General features: G+C 41.0%; 1 protein-coding gene across 1 annotated transcript in view; it reads left to right on the top strand.

Annotated features, from left to right (window-relative positions):
• The window catches only part of NCKAP1L (NCK associated protein 1 like), a 78189-nt gene that overhangs the window by 3124 nt on the left and 55667 nt on the right, over positions 1–19398 (top strand). The window contains exons 2-9 of the mRNA XM_007429512.3: positions 435–545; positions 1400–1492; positions 4228–4284; positions 7254–7396; positions 9405–9495; positions 9991–10128; positions 15757–15805; positions 16901–17057. Of these exons, the coding sequence (XP_007429574.1) occupies positions 435–545; positions 1400–1492; positions 4228–4284; positions 7254–7396; positions 9405–9495; positions 9991–10128; positions 15757–15805; positions 16901–17057 (839 nt within the window). The remainder of the gene's footprint in view (positions 1–434; positions 546–1399; positions 1493–4227; positions 4285–7253; positions 7397–9404; positions 9496–9990; positions 10129–15756; positions 15806–16900; positions 17058–19398) is intronic.

Genomic DNA, 19398 nt, shown 5'->3' with positions numbered 1-19398 from the left:
TTATCTACTCTTGGTCATAGTTGATCAGTGACATGGAGGCAGTTTGTTCCGTTTCCATCAGACACTGAAAACCTCCAAGTAGTAGCTAAGGGGACAAAAGATACAGAGTTGACTTTTTTATTCCCTTCCCCCTTGCTCAATTAACCATACCATTGAAAACAAATAAAGAATCACTTAAATGTACAATGTTGGAGGGAAGGAAGAATGTCCTGAGAGCAAAGATGGATTGGTCCCCTGAAAATCTGTTTATCTATTGCTCTTCCTGACAGATGATGCTGTTCATTCACATGTGGTTATTTTGTGCTGTCATTTCTCATTTTCATTTCTAAGAGAAGAAAGAGATTAGCCACACGCTGAGATGAGTGTGAGATTATGAAAAGCTTAATGATTATGCACATAAATGCAGTTTTGACTTGGCTTTGTTATCTTTGCAGACATGCACGGATCCCCAGGCCAAGCTTCCTTTCTTCACAGAGAAGACAATGGAGTCCTCTATCAAATATATCAACAAAAAGTTTCCCAACTTGGACACTCGGAGCAGCACGGTAAAGCCCTGAGTTAAGAGCTGGGTAGAAAGTTGGACGAGTTATCCTCTTGGAAAAGGAAGACCCCTTCCTGGAACTGCTATTCTCCTAGTTTCAGTCGGAGTGTAACGAGCTGCTACCTGTTGATCCCAAATCCAGTAACTTTCCTTGCAACCAATATTGATTCAAAAGAAAGTTCATTTATTGAGAATAAGTGTACAGATCCAAAGCATTGCTAAGACTGAGCAAAAGTGCGCCAAGAGTTGTTTTTCTTACTTTACCCCCCCCCCCCCCGCCTTCATCTCCCTTAGTTCTTGGTCTTCTGATTCCCTCACTGGTACGACCTTGCACATTCCAGTGCCTGTGATAAGGAGCCATCTGCTTTTAACGGTTTCTCATTCCTTCTCCCCCACCCCCTTTTCCAATGGCAGAACTGCAGCATGTAAAAAGCAATTTCTAAACTATCCATGTAACAATCTATTATAAAATCTTGTGAGGGTTCTGACACGGAGCAGTTTCTGCATGTAGAAAACCTCTACCTTCCTAACTCTGTTTTAACAACTGAGACAGAAGGTTTTTACCCTCAAAGCTGGTCTCATAGAAGTGAAAAGAGAAAAAGCATTAGTAGCTGTTTGGTCTTCTTGTAATACATATGAAAATGCCTTCCTCTGAATCATACCAGTGGTCCAGCATTGACTGGATCAAATCAAACTCAAACTTAACTTCAAAACATCCTGGTGGAAAGAAAATTCAGGAAGAGCAAGCCAATCTCTGTCCATCATGACTGCTCTTTGCCCTTAAGAAATGGGGTTACATTGGGACTGCTGCTGCAGAGTTTACCCACCTCTTCATGCCTGTTTTTTTTTCCTTTACAGCAACACTTGGGCCCAATACACAAAGAGAAAGCAGATATTTTTCGGGCACTCACTGCCTATTATCAGACCTTTGTGGATGTAATGGAATTCCGGGTGAGTGTTAAGCCGGGGTTAGACGCATGCTGTGTGAGATTGGGCCTTTTGGATTTGCTCTGTTTTAATTGGGGGAGAATTTTTGTTTTATGCAAACTTGGAGAAGTGCAGAAATCACAGTAAGCACTGTTTTTCTCACTCTTACATTGGACTTAAAGAGATGATGGCATCCACTGAATGCCACCCATCCTACTTCAGGATTCTGAATGAGTCTGAAACTATTTTCCCAATTAAGTAGGTACATTGTTTCTGGAAAGTGAGAGGTGGACACTTTTTTGTTTGAGTGTGTTCCATGTTGCAGTCCTATCCTTTCTTTAGGAATAAGCTCCAATGAACTCATTGCATTTACTCCTCACAAAGTCTATCTCGGTTTGTGTTGGTAATATTTTTTGTGTTTATGGGAATTGCCTTCAAATATTGTGACATGGAATCTATTGTGGCAAATTGTGCCATAAATGCTGCCATTGATGTCCTTAGCTGAAGCTGCCCCATATTGATGAATTATGGGAGCAAGGAGAGAGAGTCAAGTTCTCTACTTCCAGTCTGGAGATGGCTGAATTCTATACCTTTGAGCTTAATATACGTGGTCCAGACCAAATCAGCTTCAGTGATTTGCAAAACAGGCCTGCAGCACGGCCACATAATTTGCTTCTTGGAGAATGTTAAAACGTTAATCACAAATTTCTGGCCTCTCATTATCACCCTGTCCAGCCTTGAATGAAGTCATATTTTATTTGTTAGCTTTTGTGGTAAAAATAATGTCCCTTTCCCATAAATGTGTGCCTATTCTGGCTCAGAAGAAACCAGATAAATATTTTTGTATCCTGGGTGAGTGTTAATATATGGTATGTATCTCATGGGTTGTTGGCTTGCAAAATGGCTTCTAGATTAAAGAACTTCCTTGCACAAACAGCCTGAATATACTTGGAGTAAAATTGGGCTTTGGCTGTGCTTCCAGCACACTGGCCAAAATATGCTCAAACTGGCCGGCATTTACTGTTAGCAGATAATGCTGTATGTGTCACAAGTGTGACTAAGGCTGGTAGCCTACTTTATATTTTCTCTAGAGTTAATGAAAAGTTAAAAGTTAATAGTTATTTCAATTATTTATTTGTTTACCTTTTAATACTTTAGATATTAGTAATTGTTCCAACTGTGTTTTTTATCATCATATTTCATTTGGTTTGTTGTGAGGCATGATAAGTACAAATAAGTGCAAATGATATATAGATAAACAGGGATAAAACTATCCCACACTTTAAAGCTATAAAAGTATAGAACTCCCCCCCCCAAAAAACCCTGAATGTAGGAACCAGCATAGAAAATTATGATTGAAATGAAAAAGCAGTCACATAACTGTAGAATTCTGTCCATGGACAGAAAACAAAGATTCATCAGTCCTGAGTAAAATGAGAGATGATTCATATAGCTTTTGAGGATAAATGAGGAAGGATATTTCTGCAAAGCTGAGCCTCTAAAAGCACACTGGATGGATGTACCCTGACTCTGGTCCTCCTCTGGTGTAGCTGCTTGCTAGTTACTACTTGCCAATGCCTGTCTTCCTACGGTGTCTCTCCTAGTGTGCTCCCCCTAACTTTGATGTGTAAGAGAGATAAGGTTCCCATAGCCCATGCTGCCTTTCTGACATTTAAAAGGTAAAAATAGAGAAAATGAAATAATTTCTATAGTACCATCTCCTAGCTGTATAGTTTTGAGGTATGTGATTAGAGGTATCAGTCCTTCTTTCTTCTCTTTCTTGGGCGATAAATAAAACCAGCTTTAGTTTTAAAAAGAAGCGATAAAGATATAAAATTTCTTTCTGATTTGGATTCTTAATTTCAGTATTTAAAGTTGATAAAAATAAATGAGCAGAGCTATTCCAATTAGGAACCACAACTTAAAAGGAATTTTCAAAGTAAAAACAATACTCCATGCAGACTATAAGATCATAGTGGTCTATTACAAATGACTCATTTCCAGCCAGAACCTCCAAAGAAATCCCAAGTTATTACAAAAGAGCTCTATAAAAAATATAACTTCAGGCACACAACCTGAAAAACAGATGCAGGCTGAGGTTTAAATGTCCAATTCTGTAATTTTTCCAGAGAAATAAAGACAACCACCCAGAAACGCAAACTAATTATCTAGTACAGAATCCTGACTAAACTTTTTTTACCTATTCCTACAAAAATAGAAGGCCCTTTGAGCAGATTTTCCCTCTGCTCCAATCTATCAGGTCTCCTTCTAGTCTCCTGGCAATTCTAGCAGTTGATCAGAAACTTCCTGGGGAGATGGTATACAGTACTCCATTTGTTTTCCAACCTCTATCCAGCAACTTCTGCCACATTTTAAAAGGACTTGACATTTTTCTTCAGTAAAGAGGGAGGGGTTGGGATCTGACCCTGTGGGTGTGAACAAGAGCCGTGCCTCATTTATGGACATAGGTGCAATCATCCTAAGAGGATGTATATTCTGTGAACGAGCAGCCTGTGCAAGCTACAGAAACAACAAGGCTTATGGTAGAAATCTGTGTTATTCTCAGTTGATATTCCTGGTCAGCCTGATTTTGGATCAGTCATATAATGTAATAATGTATTTCATGTGAATCCTGTCCAGGGCTGACTGTGATTGGAAATTCAGGTGTGTGATGAAATATGGAGATAATGCTAAATAATATAGGGGGATAAATCAGTTGTTAACTGAATAAGCTCATGAATGCTTATTTTCCCTTGTAGGACCATGTTTATGAACTGCTGAATACCATTGATGCAAGCCAGTGCTACTTTGACATTGTGAGTGTCATTTTAATAAAGTACAGATATTTGCTTTTGAGATGGGGATGGAAAAACATTTTTAGTGCAATGTCAACAACTGAGTGCCTCCATTTCTAAGGTTCTAAACCAGAGGTGAAGAATTTGCAGCCCTCTAGACATTGCTGGCTGCAAGTCCCAGCAGCCCCAGCTAGCATAGAAAGTTCATTAGCATCTGAATGGCTGTAGGTTTCCCATCCTTGCTATAAACTATGAGCATTATGTTACAATTTCTTCACCGTGTTGGGCAAAAGTCAGTTTAGAGTGCCTGTAGGTTGGAAAGCTAGAGTTTGTTGGGTCTGGGCTGAATCAGTAGACAGATATAGCAGAAAAGGTGGTGGCTGTTTTAGGTGCTCAGGTAAAGCTCAACTAACCAAACATTTTCATAGTCTTTCAATTCATAATATATCAATAGGCTACCTGACCCTCAGATCACCAACAGTTTGGAAAGATATAATAGCCATGGGAGGGACATAATAGCCATAGGCATACCTGAGGGGGAATACCTAGGTCCAGAGGTTCCGAGCTCTAGGCCTGGAAGCTTCTGATTGTCCTAGAACTGGGATTAATATTATTATATTCTAATACCTCAATTCTCTAAGCACCAAGGACACTAGATTCCAAGCAATTTATCAAAGGTTTGGCTCTCTCTGACTAATCAAACTGGACCTAAGATATGTTTGAGATATGTAGAAACTAAGCCCGGATAGGTGTTAATGACATTAACATTCCTGTTAAAGTTGCTTCTGTGATAAGGGCTCAGGAGGGAAGCATTTTATATCTCAGAATTGGTCTCGGAACCCCACGCTTCTCTGTTTATCACAGCTCTGACTGCCTGAAAAATTAACTTACAAATTCTTCATTAAGTATTTAATGACATCATCTCCTTAAGTCCTAATTCTGAAGTGGCTCTCCTTCCCAATGAAAGGAGGAGGGGAAAAGACTCAACAGAATATGGCTATTATTTGCTTAGCCAGGCCAGATCTGTTAGTCAGGTCCCTTTGGTGCACCTAGGCTTTTAGGACTGGGGACATATTTGGAAATCTGAAGAATGTTCCTGATAACCATCACAAAATGGCAGCTTCACAGGACCTGTTTAATCACAAAAAGCAAGTAACCTCCTCATGAAAGACTCCTGAACCACCTTCAAGGAAGACTTAGGTCTGAGCCCAAGGTTCTGAATCACATAGTTGCCCCCGTGTAGCACAATCAAAGAACCGTCTTATACAGGAAAGCTAGTGAGGTTGAGATGTGAGTGTACATGTGTGCACAGACACACAGAGAATCAAAAATATTCTTACCTCCTAAATAGGGAACAGAATGAGCTCCACTCCTCCAAAAGCAAGCATGCATACACACACCAACCCACCCAAACAGGCATCTGCAAACTCCTCTTTCCCGCCTCCCCCACACCCCAAATATATATTTAGTGAAAATTAGCTCTGACATTCTCTTTTTTCATGATCTCCCTCTCCCTGCCCATCTCTTTTTAATCTCCTTTCCCCAGTTTTCCTTAAAAAAGAAAGAAATAGTATGGTGGTTTGTCTCTCAGAAGAACTGAGCCAACTTTTTTCTTTCTACTGGGAAGTATGCTGTGCTCACACAGAAAAGAAAGGAGTAGTATGGCCATTGGAGGCTGCAATTCTGCTTTCCAATCTTGGAAAAGAAATGAGAAGTGCTTTTAAAAATTGGGGAGGCAAGGAGGGACTGGATGAGTCTCTGTAACTGTGCAAGTGCGGGTGTCTGTCGTGTTATGCTGCTGTCCCAACTCTGCATAGTCAGCTCTTTCCTTCCAAAATAGAAAAGGAAAACATGCTTAAGCGTACATATTTATTTTATTTCTATACTGCTCTTCCTTTCAGTGGACCACAGAGGGGATTAAGAGACAAGGGAGGGAAAAAAGTGTTAAAATCATCACAGTAAAACAATAATGCTTTAAAAAACTATAAATACAAAAATGAAAACAAAAATGATTAAGAAAGAAATGTCAGTGGCAGGCAGTCTTACAGGCCATTTGGTCCTGGAATAGATGTTATCGCCAGGGAAATAAGCGTGTCTTCGATTGTTTTCTAAATGAAGTCAGATTTGGGGGCTAGCTGAATATCTATAATTGGATACATCACTGAGAAGGCTTACACTATTGGCCAAGCCATCACTGGGACCATTTGCAGAGCCCTCCCACTAATACTAATTTGTTTGTTAGATTTATATCCTGCCTTTTGTGCAAGAACTCAAGGTGATGTACATAGTGTTCCCGCCTCCTATTTTTCTCCACAGCAACTCCCCCCACCCCCATGTGATAGATTGGGCTGCGAGTGACTGACCCAAAGTCATCCAGTGGAATAAACCCTGGGTCTCTCTGGTGCCAATCTAACACCTTAACCATTACAACATACTATAATACTCTGCACCACAGTGGTACATTATATATGCTGATACGTGGATGCTTTGTAACGTTTTTTGACCCTTAGATTGAGGGTTTGCCAATTTATACAGGATGACAAAGTATGGTTTTTGCTCAACTGGAGAATAGAACTGGCTCATTCACAGCCTTCCAGATGATTTGGGGGAGTGCTTGAATTGAGAAACTAGTAAGGTTCACACACTGTATCATGCCCTAATGTGGTTTATTTTGCTTCGGCTTAATGCAACATGTGGCCCCATGCAACATGTGGTCCCTGTAAATGCTGGTTCATAGCTTAATATTATAAGTGAAACAGACTACTAGTAGCTTGTTCAGCAAATCATGGCTAATGTGAATTCTGGCTTAATGGAGTGTGTGTGTTTATCTAAGCACATGTTGCTGGAATCCCCCCCAAAAAAGAAGGCCAAATTTTTCTTTTGCTGGCAGGAACGGGAACCTGTCCAAAGTGGTAAGGAAGTGCTAGCTTGGTCTTTCCTTCCTCCTTCCCTTCAATTCAGTTATATATATATATTCTTTTTTTCTGCAGAATGTGAATTACGATTTCACCAAGAACTACCTGGACTTGATTGTCACTTATGTTTCTCTCATTATTCTTCTTTCTCGTATTGATGATCGTAAAGCCCTGATTGGCCTGCATCACTGTACCCATGAGATGATCCATGGAACCAGGTTGGAATCCATCTGCTCAAGCTAAGATTATATACCTGGAGCAATCCCTGTAGAAGCATATGTGCTCTCGCTTATTTCCTTATGGGCATCAAGGGAGAGATACTGAAACATCCCAAGCAAAATATTCCACTTCTGAACATTACTTTATTAGAAGGCTAAACCTGCTTCCTCTCTAGCTTTTAAACCCCTCTGCTTTTCTTAGGTGTTTCTAAGAATATGGGCTTTTCCAGATAGTTGATTAGTGTAGGGAACTCAACTTTAAATGACTCGTTTTAATTTAAAACTGTAGAATTTTGGTTTTCTTTTCTAAAGTAGTAGGACTCTCAGAGGTCAAATGCAGCATCTAAAAGAAGCTGTGCACCCTTCATCTAAGCAAGTGAAATATTCTGTCCATTGAAAGAAAAATCACCATTAGCGATACTGTTCTAGCACTGAGAGAACACAATTCTTCCCTCTTTTAGTGAGTCTGTCCCCAGGGCTGCTGCTGACCCGTAAGGCGCCTTTGTGCAAAATTGTTTTTGCCGTCCCAGGCAAAAGAAGAAGAAGACTCAGTGCAGCTCATATTTGTTAAGCTAAGCTTCTTGGAACTGCAGCAATATGTGCACCAGAAGATGTTAGTGGCACTGATAGTTTCAGATTGTGAGATACTGTATGTACGGTTATGCTGAATTGCTATAGAGCATTAGTTTTGGAAGAATGAAATCTGACGTAAGGAAGCACACATGGTTGATGTTTGGAATAGAGAATTGGTTTTTAAAACTTAATTTGACACATGCACACGCACACACACACACACACCCCGTGTCATGGTGCCTTTGTGCAGCGCACAACTTGCACACCTGCTTGCGATGGTCCCGTCTGTTAGGCTGAACGGCAGTCTTCCCCAGCCTGCTGCTTTCCCAGTGTGTTGGATTTGAACCAGGAAGTGTGCCTTTGGGCCCTGCCCTGGAAAATTCTGGTATACAATACAGTGCCTGTGATACAAAGATGTACAACATCGTTGATGTTCATTAGCACTTTCTACTCTGCTTTTGCTTTCCCGTTTTGAGAATGTTAAAAAACCGTATCCTCGTTATATTTTTGCCAGTTTTGGTAGAACATTTGCTGTCCACGTTGTCTTATTCCACCAGGAGTATTCATGCAGCCGCCTCTTGCGTGGGAGGTAAACAACAGTCAAGCACTAATTAATAAAATCAATAATAAATCAATAAAATGAGAAGTGCCTCCTTCAGCACAAGGATTTGTGTTCCCCCTGCCAACTGTGCTTTTTTTTTCTTCGTCTGCTATTTGGAAGCTATGTGTGGCCCCCATCTTTCCAGCACTAGAGTGCGCTTTGGCTATAGCTAACCCCCCCCCCACCTCCAAACAATTCCAGCATGAAATCTGATGTGGTTAGTATAGTATGGCTGTCTCTCGTCCAGCAAAGCTGTCCTCTCATTCTTTGGAGACAAAATTATATAGAAACCAGTGCTAAGAGAAATATGATAGGCTGGATTCATCTATTGTGCTAAAGTACATGTGGATAGTTTGACTTCATTGGTTAGCTGTATATCCCCCTCTTCTCTGGGAGCTTAAGGTGAATAGCACAACATTCCCTCCTCAGTTTTTCCCCACAACGGTAAGTTGGGCTGAGAGAGAATATGATCCAAAGTCACAATCAGTATCTTAACTGCTATATCACTTGGGCTTAATGTATTCTATGAGCCTATGTATTGTGGTTTGTAAAGCATAGTTTATGGCTTAGCATGTTGTGGAAGCCCAGTTCATTTTGCTTTGTTCAGTATTTACACAGTGTGTGAACTCAGTTATTGTGTGAAAGGTCCAGGCAGTTTCCATGGAGTTATCTTTGGCCACGCTGTTGCAGTAAGGTGGGCACTGTCTGAGGGGGAAGATGGTACTGGGTCTGTTTCTGGCAGGCAGTTTTAACAGATTGGCTGCCCAGAGTCTAAAATTGGAGTTACATAGAAGCTTTGTGAAATAAAACAGTACATTGCTTGTCTGGCTTCAGTGATGCTAGCTTCCGTCGATTGGGTCAGATGATCATCGAGTACGAGAACCCCTTGCGCAAGCTGGTGGAGGAGTTTGGACCTCATACCAAGGTGAGATACTGTGTGGTTGCATGAAGCTAGCCCTTTGAGGCACATATTCAGTGAACTATGGTTAAGCACAAGTTGTAAACCCAGTCAGTGAAAGATCCTGCAGGTTTTGGGATCGCTATTGGGATGATAGCTTTTAGCTATTTCTGAGCAGAAGTTATTATCAGGAAAGAAACATTGGGATTGTAGTCTGGTACATCAGTTGGAGTAATTACAGAATTATTGCAGATCCTTAATTCTTTTCCCATTTGCCAGTTCTCCCCTGTGAATGTCTTTACTTCCATTTGTGGTGAAGTTAGAGAAAAATGGATATGTGGATGGCCTTTACGCTTTTCTTCTTGCCTCCCTATCGGGTGCCTTCTGCCTTGTGCATTTGCATTATCTCTGCATGTGTGATTGAGGAACCCACATTTGCCAAGATGACCCATAGTCTTGCCCTCTTGCTCTTGCTCTCTCTGCATGGTATCCCTTCCTTGCTAACCAATTTTTATTTCCCAGACTGTGAGCCACGCACTTCTTTCACTGCACTTCCTATTTTCCCGTCGAAACCACTCTGTTGACCAGTGGCGAAGTGACCAGCTCTTCAGTTTGATCAGCAACCCTGCCAACATGCTGTCTCCTGCCAGTTCAGAGACGGTGAGTATGTGTGTGGGAAAGAACGTTCAGCAGTCACCCCTTTGAATAGCTGATGCTAGAGATACCGTAGAGGTGACAAACATCTGGCTCTCCTAGTGTGCTGATTTGAAATTGCCTGTAAAATAAAGTACCCTGTTTATTAGAATAATGTATCCCCATGTGTATAAAACAGGCATTCTCTCTCACAAACTCAGAAATGCACAACTGCACAAACACATTTCCTTCCTTCCTTCCTTCCTTCCTTCCTTCCTTCCTTCCTTCCTTCCTTCCTTCCTTCCTTCCTTCCTTCCTTCCTTCCTTCCTTCCTTCCTTCCTTCCTTCCCTCCCTCCCTCCCTCCCTCCCTCCCTCCCTCTCTCCCTCCCTGGCACCAACAACTTCAGAACAATTCTGGGTAGATCATAATATAACAAGCAGAATAAAAATATAATATAAATAAAAAAGATGATGACAAACATGGCCAACAATACAGAGACTTATACAAACAGATCAAGCCACACTAGCCCAAGGCCTGACAGAACAGCCAAGTCTTTAAGGCATCTGGAACCCCATCAGGGTAGTAGCCACTCTGATCTTGGGGGAACCACATTCCGGAGGGCAAGTGCTGGGACAGGGGAGGCATGCTTCTGAAGTCTTGATAGATGGCACTGCTTAATCAAGTGAACCTGGAGCATGCTAGCCCTGTTAGCTTATATCAGTTTCATAGACACCACAGAAGATAGGTGGTCCCTCAGATAACTGGCCCTCTGCCTTGTAGGGCTTTATAGGGCATAGCCAGCAACTTAAATCACACTTGGAAGCAAACTGGCAATGCCCTGCTGCATTCTGGACTGGTTGAAGCTTCCTTGTGTTCTTCAAGGGCAGCCCTATGTAGGACACATTGCAGCAGCTGAGGTGTGAGGTGACTGGGACGTGAGTGACTATCTGAAGGGCCTCCTGATCCAGGAAAGGGCCCAACTGGTGCACCAGATGAAGAAGCAGGAGTTGTGAGACCAAGAAGACCCCTAGACTGTGCACTACTCTTGGATGGGAAGTGCAACTGCATTCAAGGTTAGAGATGGAAAATCCCCAGATCTAAGTAGCCCTAATATTCACAGCCACTCAGTCTTGGTAGGATTGAGTTGGAGATGGTTCTTCCCCATCCTGACCTGCATCATCTCCCGGCACTGGGACAGGACCTCAACATCCTCACCGTGCCAGCCTGTGGTTAGTACGTATACTGCCTCCCCTCCTTCCAGCAGGAACAGACAAGTAAGAAAGAAAGAAAAAACTATGGAAATGATGTATGGGAAAAAGGTAGCTGCCCTGGGAGAGGAGGAGAAAGTGAAATTGGTTGGAAAAGAGGCAGGAAAACGAACCAATTCAACTGAGAAGGAAAGAAAAGAAACAAGGCATTATAGAGGAATTACAATTCAGTAGGGAAATACTGTAGTCCTTCCATATTCAAAGATATCAGTGATCTCTGCCTTCTCAACCATTTGTTTATTTTCAGGAGCAAAGAGTCTTCTGTTTTTCTCAGAAAATCTCTGAAGCCACACTTACCACATTCACAGATAGTTATTGGTTTTTTTCAAGTAATTTTATTAAAGATTATAATTACAACAGTAAACACTAATACAAGCTAAAATAAAGATAGAAAAATAGAAAGAGTAAAAGATGCAAAGGGAAAAAATAAGAAAGACAGAAAAGAAAAGAAACAATATAGTAAAGAAAAAGAAAGATATATAAAGAAGCGACTCCCAACCTTCATCACAACAAGTATAAACAATTTTAGTAACTTTTCACCTCCTCTTAAATTATAGCAAATGATCTTTTCTTCCCATATCCCATTTTTTATCTATAAACAAATCATCAATTCAGTCCTGGTGTCAGCAAAAGTTCATTAAGGGTTACCAGAAATAACAACATATCTATTTTAACCTTGATCAAATAAACCAACTTTACATTCCTTTCTTTTACTCCTAACAATCTTAATCTTTAGTCCATTCAAATAATGTCATAGAACTTGATTTCTTTTAATTTCTTCTTTGTCCCTTCTCAAGAGATTCTTCAAAGCTTTAACAAGTCTCTTTTGTAAGTCCAATATAGAAAAGTTATCCAGGTTACTCTCTTGGTTTATTGTTTGCATGTCCCTTTTAATTATTAAAACATCAGCCAGTTTCTTTTGTATGTCCCATGTAATATCATTTTCCATGTCATTCTTGTAGCCTGTCATTTGTAAGTCCACTTTCATTCTGTTTTATCAAGTAAAACTTGTTTCTCTTCCATAACATCTTTTACACACAGTCTATCCATAGAAGCAGATATCGCTGTTGAGATTATTAATATTAATTTCTGTCCATTTTTTGAAAATATCCTTCAATATTTCCAGTGTTAGAATATTTTGCGCCATTCTGTGACTGTTAGTTAAGTTTATGGGTTCTTCTCCTTTAATTGAAATCTTAGAGGGAACTTCTAGTGTCCAATTTTTAAAACCTTAACTTATTTTTTTTTAATTCAAAACAAAAGCATTTTTCCACGGGAAGGATTCTTTATAATAAATTCCAAAATCTTATTTCAAATTTATCTGGACCCTTAATCCATTTCTAACTTTCTAAAATTAAAGTTTTAATCAACCTTTTTCTGTTTAAAAAACAATTTTTTAAAAGTTTTTAAGCTTGTAGTTAAAATTTCTTTCATTAAGGATTGAAGGCAGACTCACCTGGTGCTTTCAGACTTGTTGATCCAAAGATTTCTAATAGCTGAAAAGCAATTTCCAAATGTGATTAGAAAAGAAAGTATGTGAACGTAGTGTCCTTTCAAAGGCGCTGGCTGTGTTTGAGCAAGATGACTATTCCCTCATCTCCCAGTGCTCAAAACCCGGCAGAGACCACTGTCTTGTGGTCTCCTCATGAGGAGCAACTGTCTGGAGCACTTGTGGGTGATCTCCCATTCTCTCCTTTGTCTGGAGAGGTTTGAAGAGCCAGTCTACTCACCGGCTCTTAGTTCTGCACTGCGGTTGTCTGCTTTCTTTTTGTGGAGCCATCTTCAGTCCATCATTCTTCCTCCAGAAGTCCCCCATTTACAGATAGTTATTGGATAAATGTAACAGTTTTGCAACATCTGGAAGGCCTCATGTTCATCACCTCTGAGTTTTATTCTTAGCATAGAATGCTGATTTATGAGGCTGAGCAGAAAGGACAGGTTTACTCAGGATGCCACTCGTAGAGCCTGTCCCCACTTGCAGTTTCCCACGGCACCCTCATGCCCCGACAAATCCTGCCTTGCCCTTGGTTGCACGACTTTGTCCTCATCTAATTTCCAGCCCGTACCATATGTGACATAGCCTTAAGTTATCACTAAGTGTACGGGGGTAAAAGTAGCCCCCCACCCCCTTTTAAGCCAACACTATCCCTCCACAGCTTCAACCTCTGTAAAATGTGTTATGGGTCATACCTATTATATTGCAGGTGCGATCAAAGGTGTGTTTTGGGAGTATTGGGAAGTGTGAGCTTTCTCCCTTCCTTCTGGTCACGAGCTAGCCTTCACTGCCACTGTTTGCTTCTAGCATTTGCCATCTCTTTTAGCATTTTACTCTCTATCTTTCATATCCATCACCTTCTCATTTCCCTAGGAATGTTTCAAACCAACCTCTCTCCAGGCCTCCAGCAATGGAAAGGAGAAAGCAAACCTTTGTTAGGCTATTTATAAAGAAAAGGGGGAATTTTACATGATTCCCTTTTAGCCGTATTCTGAAATGATCAAACCGCCACTATTTTGCTTGGGGAAGAAGAGGGGACATATTTGCAGCTCCACAGCTGCAAAACAGTTTTGTGCTGGCCAGCTTTGTTCAGAGTAAGCTTGTTCTTTGTTAACGGCATCAGAAATGGGAGCATTATGAAAGATCATTGGGCATCTTTCTCTTTAGCAGTTTTCTTTTCCTCCTTGCAGGATCCAGAAAACGAGAAGTGTCAGACTGTTTTTTTTTCCACTGCTTATTTTAGGGTTCCCCTGTATTTTGATAACCTCCTCCCTGTGAAATAAAAATAAAAGCAGCTATTTGTTTTCAGTGCTCTTACTCTACAGGACAGTCATGCCCAATCATAGCATCCTTCCTTTCTGAGGCTGTTTCTGCCCTGGTATTTTCTCACTTATTTCTTTATTCTGCATGTGGGAGATGCTCCAGTGCAGTGTGTGAGAATGAGTCGATAGAAGGGCTCTGACAGAGTCAGGCCCACCCTATTCCTACAACAGTTCTCTGATTGGAGGACGTTTTCATCACTGGCTGAGAACATGCCGAAAGGGGACAACAGCAAAGCCAGAGGAGAAAACCAATCACCTTGCCTCTAATGAGCCATAGACTCACAGATCAGGACAACATGATTCAGCAGTGATTCAGAACAGGCACAGGAGAGGCAGAATAGGGATGGATGGATGGATGGATGGATGGATGGATGGATGGATGGATGGATGGATGGAAGAGATGGCCAGTTTTATGCTGGTATTATTTCATGCAAGGATGGGTGGATAATCCTTTAAGTCAGTGGGGCGGAAAAGTCTGGTTCTAATTTTCTGGGCCAATTTACTAGGGCTCAGCTGGACTTGGCAATACGGTTGCCAGTGGGCACTCTTGTTTAATCCCTCTCATTGCCTTGCTCCTTCTCATTCAGAAGTTTTTAAAATATATACTGAAATCTTAAAAGAATTCAGGTGTCTGGCAAAGAGAGAGTCATTCTAATTGGTTGCCTGCTTTCCTTTGCAAAAAATATTTCTGGGGCCTGTGCAAGCCCGTGATGAAGAGGGGGTGGCAGCCAGAGACCAGAGTTTTTCCACCAGCCAGTTTTGTAAGAAAAATAAAGCTGTTTGAAGTAAACTAGGGAAACTGGAGGGGATTGGAAGGTCATTCGGACTGTGGAGGAAAAGAAAGTACAAACACTGAGGAAAGTGTCTGTGGCAGCAGCCAAAGAGGGGAAGAAGTACCAGTTGAAGCAAATTAGTGAGAAAGAGAGAAAAAAACCACACCTCTAGAGGTAAAAAGGGGAAGGTTTTCATGGTGGTCAGTCCAGAACTTTTCTTTGAAATTCCAAATGTTTGGAGACTCCTCAGCTAGAATGGACTGACTGTGATAATACAAATACAAATACAATACAAAATACTTTAATGACCAAGTATAAAATATATACAAGGAATTTGTCTTTGGTGACGAACAGCAAGATCAACAGTGCATTTGGATAGCAACAGAAAAATAATAAAAATAACACTACACAGTAAAATAACTTTTTCAAAGGGAGAAGCCACTGTCCAGCACATATCGAGTCATGTAGTGTTTAACAGAGCAATGGCACAAGGGAAAAACTATTCTGATATCTAGATGTTTTAACATATGGTGCTCTGTAGTGCCGTCCTGAAGGAAGAAGTTAGAACAGTTTATATCCAGGATGGGAAGAGTCTGCAGATATCCTCTCTGCCTTCCTTTTGACCCTCACAATCAATGGATGTCCTGATAACAATTCTCACTTATACGTAACAAAGTTATACTTCTGAAAACCACATGTGTGTACAGGGGAACGCTCACCTACAAGATATATGTGTCAGTGTGTATGTGGCTGTGGAGGGTAATCTTTGTTCCCCCCTCCCCTTTTCTTTACCAGATGGCCTGTGAATACCTTTCACTGGAGGCTCTTGAGCGGTGGATTGTAAGTAAGTTACCACCACCTTAATTTTGAGAAGTTCCAGCCTGGATCCTAAGGCTAGAGCAGTGACAGGCAACTTTTAGGCATGTTCACCATTGTTAAAAAGCGATAGTGGTGCAACCATTTGGTAGGGCATGCCAGTCACAAACTGGTTCTTACTGGGAGTGCAGTCAGTAGCAACAAATTGAAGAAGCTCTGCTCTCAATTGTCCTCTGGCGTTTTCCTTCCACTGTAGCAGTTGGACAAGAACAGGATGCAGAAATATAGAGGAACAAGCCCATGTTGAGAGTCTGCAGAGACGTAGAAAGAGGGACAGAGAAGGAGTAACAGACAGAGAAGTAACAGAGAGAGTTGCAGAAGGAGGAAATGGGATGGAAGGGGAGGCAAAGAAACAGTATGGGACAGACGAAAGAGCACATGAAAGGCAGGAGTCAAGATTTACTTTTCCCTTCTTAATTTACTTGTTGGGCGAATTATTATTATTATTACTACTATAGTATTTATACATAGTCTATCAGATAATTCTGACTGGATTTAGTACTTTTGACTATTGGATCCTCCTCAAGGATCTAAGATAGTTAATGATATCATTGTAATATATGCGATGTCCCAGGTAATGCAACTTTCTGTAATCCTTCCTTTGTCCAAACTCAGCTCAGGCTCTGAAAGTCCATTCCCCATTGCAGACTTTTAAGAGTAAAACACTTCCATACTGAACATTATTAGGAAGAGGTAAAGTTCTCCTCCTGGCAAGAATCCTTTCCACACCTTTCTAGCCAATTTTTACCTGCAGGATCTCTCTTCCCTCCCTTCCTGTGAAAATAGGAAAATATTCCTCCATTATCTTAGCTAGGGAAGAATTGCTTGTCTAGCATCACAGTCAAATGTTGGCAAAACTATGTTCCATGCACTGCCACCCACCTATGCATCACTTCATACTGTAGGTGATGCCAGGATTTGCTGTTCTTTGTGATGCACTGGCTTAACTTGCCCTATTTATTCTGCTCCATGCAATTGTTGGGCCCTTACTGGCAATTCTGCAAAGCACCAAAGGTTCATATTTCCTTTCCTTTGTACCTCTGTAACATTTTTCCCCCTGCAGTGGGGTTCTTGCTCTGCCACAGTTGCCTGGGCTCTACACAGAGCTGCCTGGATCTTTGGCGGATGGCTCTTCGTGGTTCACTCTACATCACTCTGGTACGAGATGAAGTGCTTTCTATTCACAAGGTGACAGAGGAGGCCTTCAGTGGCATTAAAGGGTAAGTGATGTGCTGAAGTCTGTAAGAACTCATGTGGTAATGGTCCTGCACTGGTTAGATTAGGCTAATATTCCCTTCATCCAAAGGGGAAGGGACACTGCTAGAGAAAACAGATGCCAAGGGTGTCAGAGAAGACAAATGCTGGTGATTTCAGGAATAAAAAAAAAAAAAAACTCTTGCTGAGATACCCTCTTCTCTATCTCTTTTATACCAACAATAGAGATACAGGAGATAATTGGTCCTCCTAGGCTAGCCTTCCTCCAATCTGGTATGCTTCAGATTTTTTGGGAATGCAATTTGCAGAATCAGCATGACCCAAGTTGAAGAGTGCCAGATAGGATAGGCTGATCTTACTTCCCTGGATCTGTCTTGATTAGGCTGCATGTAGAATCATTATCAAGTTGTGTGTAGAAGTATATAGTTTCCAAATTACTGGAAGTAGTAGTTCCATTCTAGAGATGTGCAGTATTCAGATCCAAAGAGGACAAAGGTGCTTGGATCCGCTATGGATGCCCTCCCTGTATCTTAAAGGAGCTCCTGACAGGTACAATGAGAGTGCCCACTTGACACCCACACCTCTTTTTCATTCTATGCTGCTTTGGCCAGACCACTACCTTAAATACTGTGCCCTGTTCCAGGTACTACATTTTAAGAAAGATTCAGATAAACTGGAACAAGTCCAAAGAAGGGCAGTGAGGATGCTCAGGTGACTGGAAATGAGCTCTTCCAAGGAGAGATTGAGAGAAGGTCCTTCAGGAAAAAAAATGCTGGGTTTGGGAGGAGATGGATATGATTGCACTTTTCAGGTACTCGAAGATGTGTCGTGCAGTGTACAGGACATGGAGTAGTAGGCTTCACTTACATAGGGAAGCAGACTCTTAGGAAATTTCTTTCAGCATTCAACAGAGTTTGAATTGGATTCCTGTGCTAAGCAGGGAGTTGTGCTCGAGGACCCCAGCCGCTTTTGAACTTTCCAATTCTGTAACTTGACCAGTATTGGTAACTGACTAGTAATAGCTCTCCAAGGATTCAGATTGCAGTTTCTCATGCCTTCCTCTCAAAATCTTTTTAACTATGACTCCAGGGACTTAACTAAGTATCTTCTACAAGCAAAACTCTGATTGCTGGACTTCTGCCTGACTAAACAGTGGCTTTATTTAGGGCAGGGATTCTCAGATTGTGAGTCATGCCCCTTCAGAGTCCATGAGCAAGTTTGAAGGGAGTTGCAGATTTGTGGGGGCTTACACTCACAAAGCAGGAACAATGTCAGAATTTGCTTCTGCTTTGTCTGGGTTTGCTCAGACCAAGCAAGCAGCAAAGCCTGCAGGCAGATTTGAGAGATGGCTAAATCCATGGGTTTAGCTGTCTGTCAAAACCATCCACCAATCGCAGCAGCACTGTGACTGAGATAAGGTTTCTTGCTGGTTGATGACTTCTGGCGTGACACCTAGCATGTTGATAATCTCTGTCTGTGGAAGTGAAGTTCTGTATGAGCAAACTTCAGTGTTTCTATTCATTATTCTGGATTTCTAACCTTTAAAAATAGAAAACCCTTTTGTGGAGTGGTAAAAGAAAAGATAAAGTGGTGCTGATAAAAGTTACATGCCTTTTGGGTTCACAAGAGTTTTTCTTACTGGAGAAGAATGTTATCAGTGTGTTATTTTTCAGAAAAGGCTGTCCATTGAGATATGAAGCCAAGCAAACCAAAATGACACCTGGAAGCAAATCAAGCAGACTTAACAAAACTAAGATTTGAGATTTTTCCATTCAAAGGGAGATGAACTGAAGAAATAAAATATCACTTTGATTAGATATATGACCATCCGTGAAAAATTGGTTCTCATTACATTGTATACAGAATCACCCAGAGCAAAAATCTCCACACAATTGGAGAAAATGTCATTCTTCCGGCAACTGTCAATATGATTACAACTATATTGTGAGTCTAGTGCCAAACAGTAGGAATTGTCTTTCCATCTAATGATACCATTTCTCACCAAGCTACAGAGAAGGTGAAAGATATAAATGTTCAACTAAATGAAAAGCTAAGAAGCAAACCATTTGCTCTTCAGATCAACGAGGTGACAGATAGGACAAAGGATGCTCTTTTAACAACATGTTGGATTTGTTGATGAAAGCAAAATAAATGAAAAATTACTTTTCTATAAAGAAGTGATGAAGATGAGTAAAGTGGAGGACCTTTTTGATGGTTTGGGTAGCTGTATGAATGCAAATCACTTAAAGTGGGCAAATTGCATGGGGATACGCACTGATGGAGCATGTTCTATGCCAGACTGTCACAGAAGATTTTGAGTTTTAATATGCCAAAGATCTCCTGGTT

This window comes from Python bivittatus, unplaced genomic scaffold (genome assembly GCF_059951505.1).
Source record: "Python bivittatus isolate LINGU-HERP-01145 unplaced genomic scaffold, Pbiv_v1 ctg000220_np1212, whole genome shotgun sequence".
NCBI classification, from domain to species: Eukaryota; Metazoa; Chordata; class Lepidosauria; order Squamata; family Pythonidae; genus Python; species Python bivittatus.
This window is presented reverse-complemented; position numbering and strand designations above follow the sequence as displayed.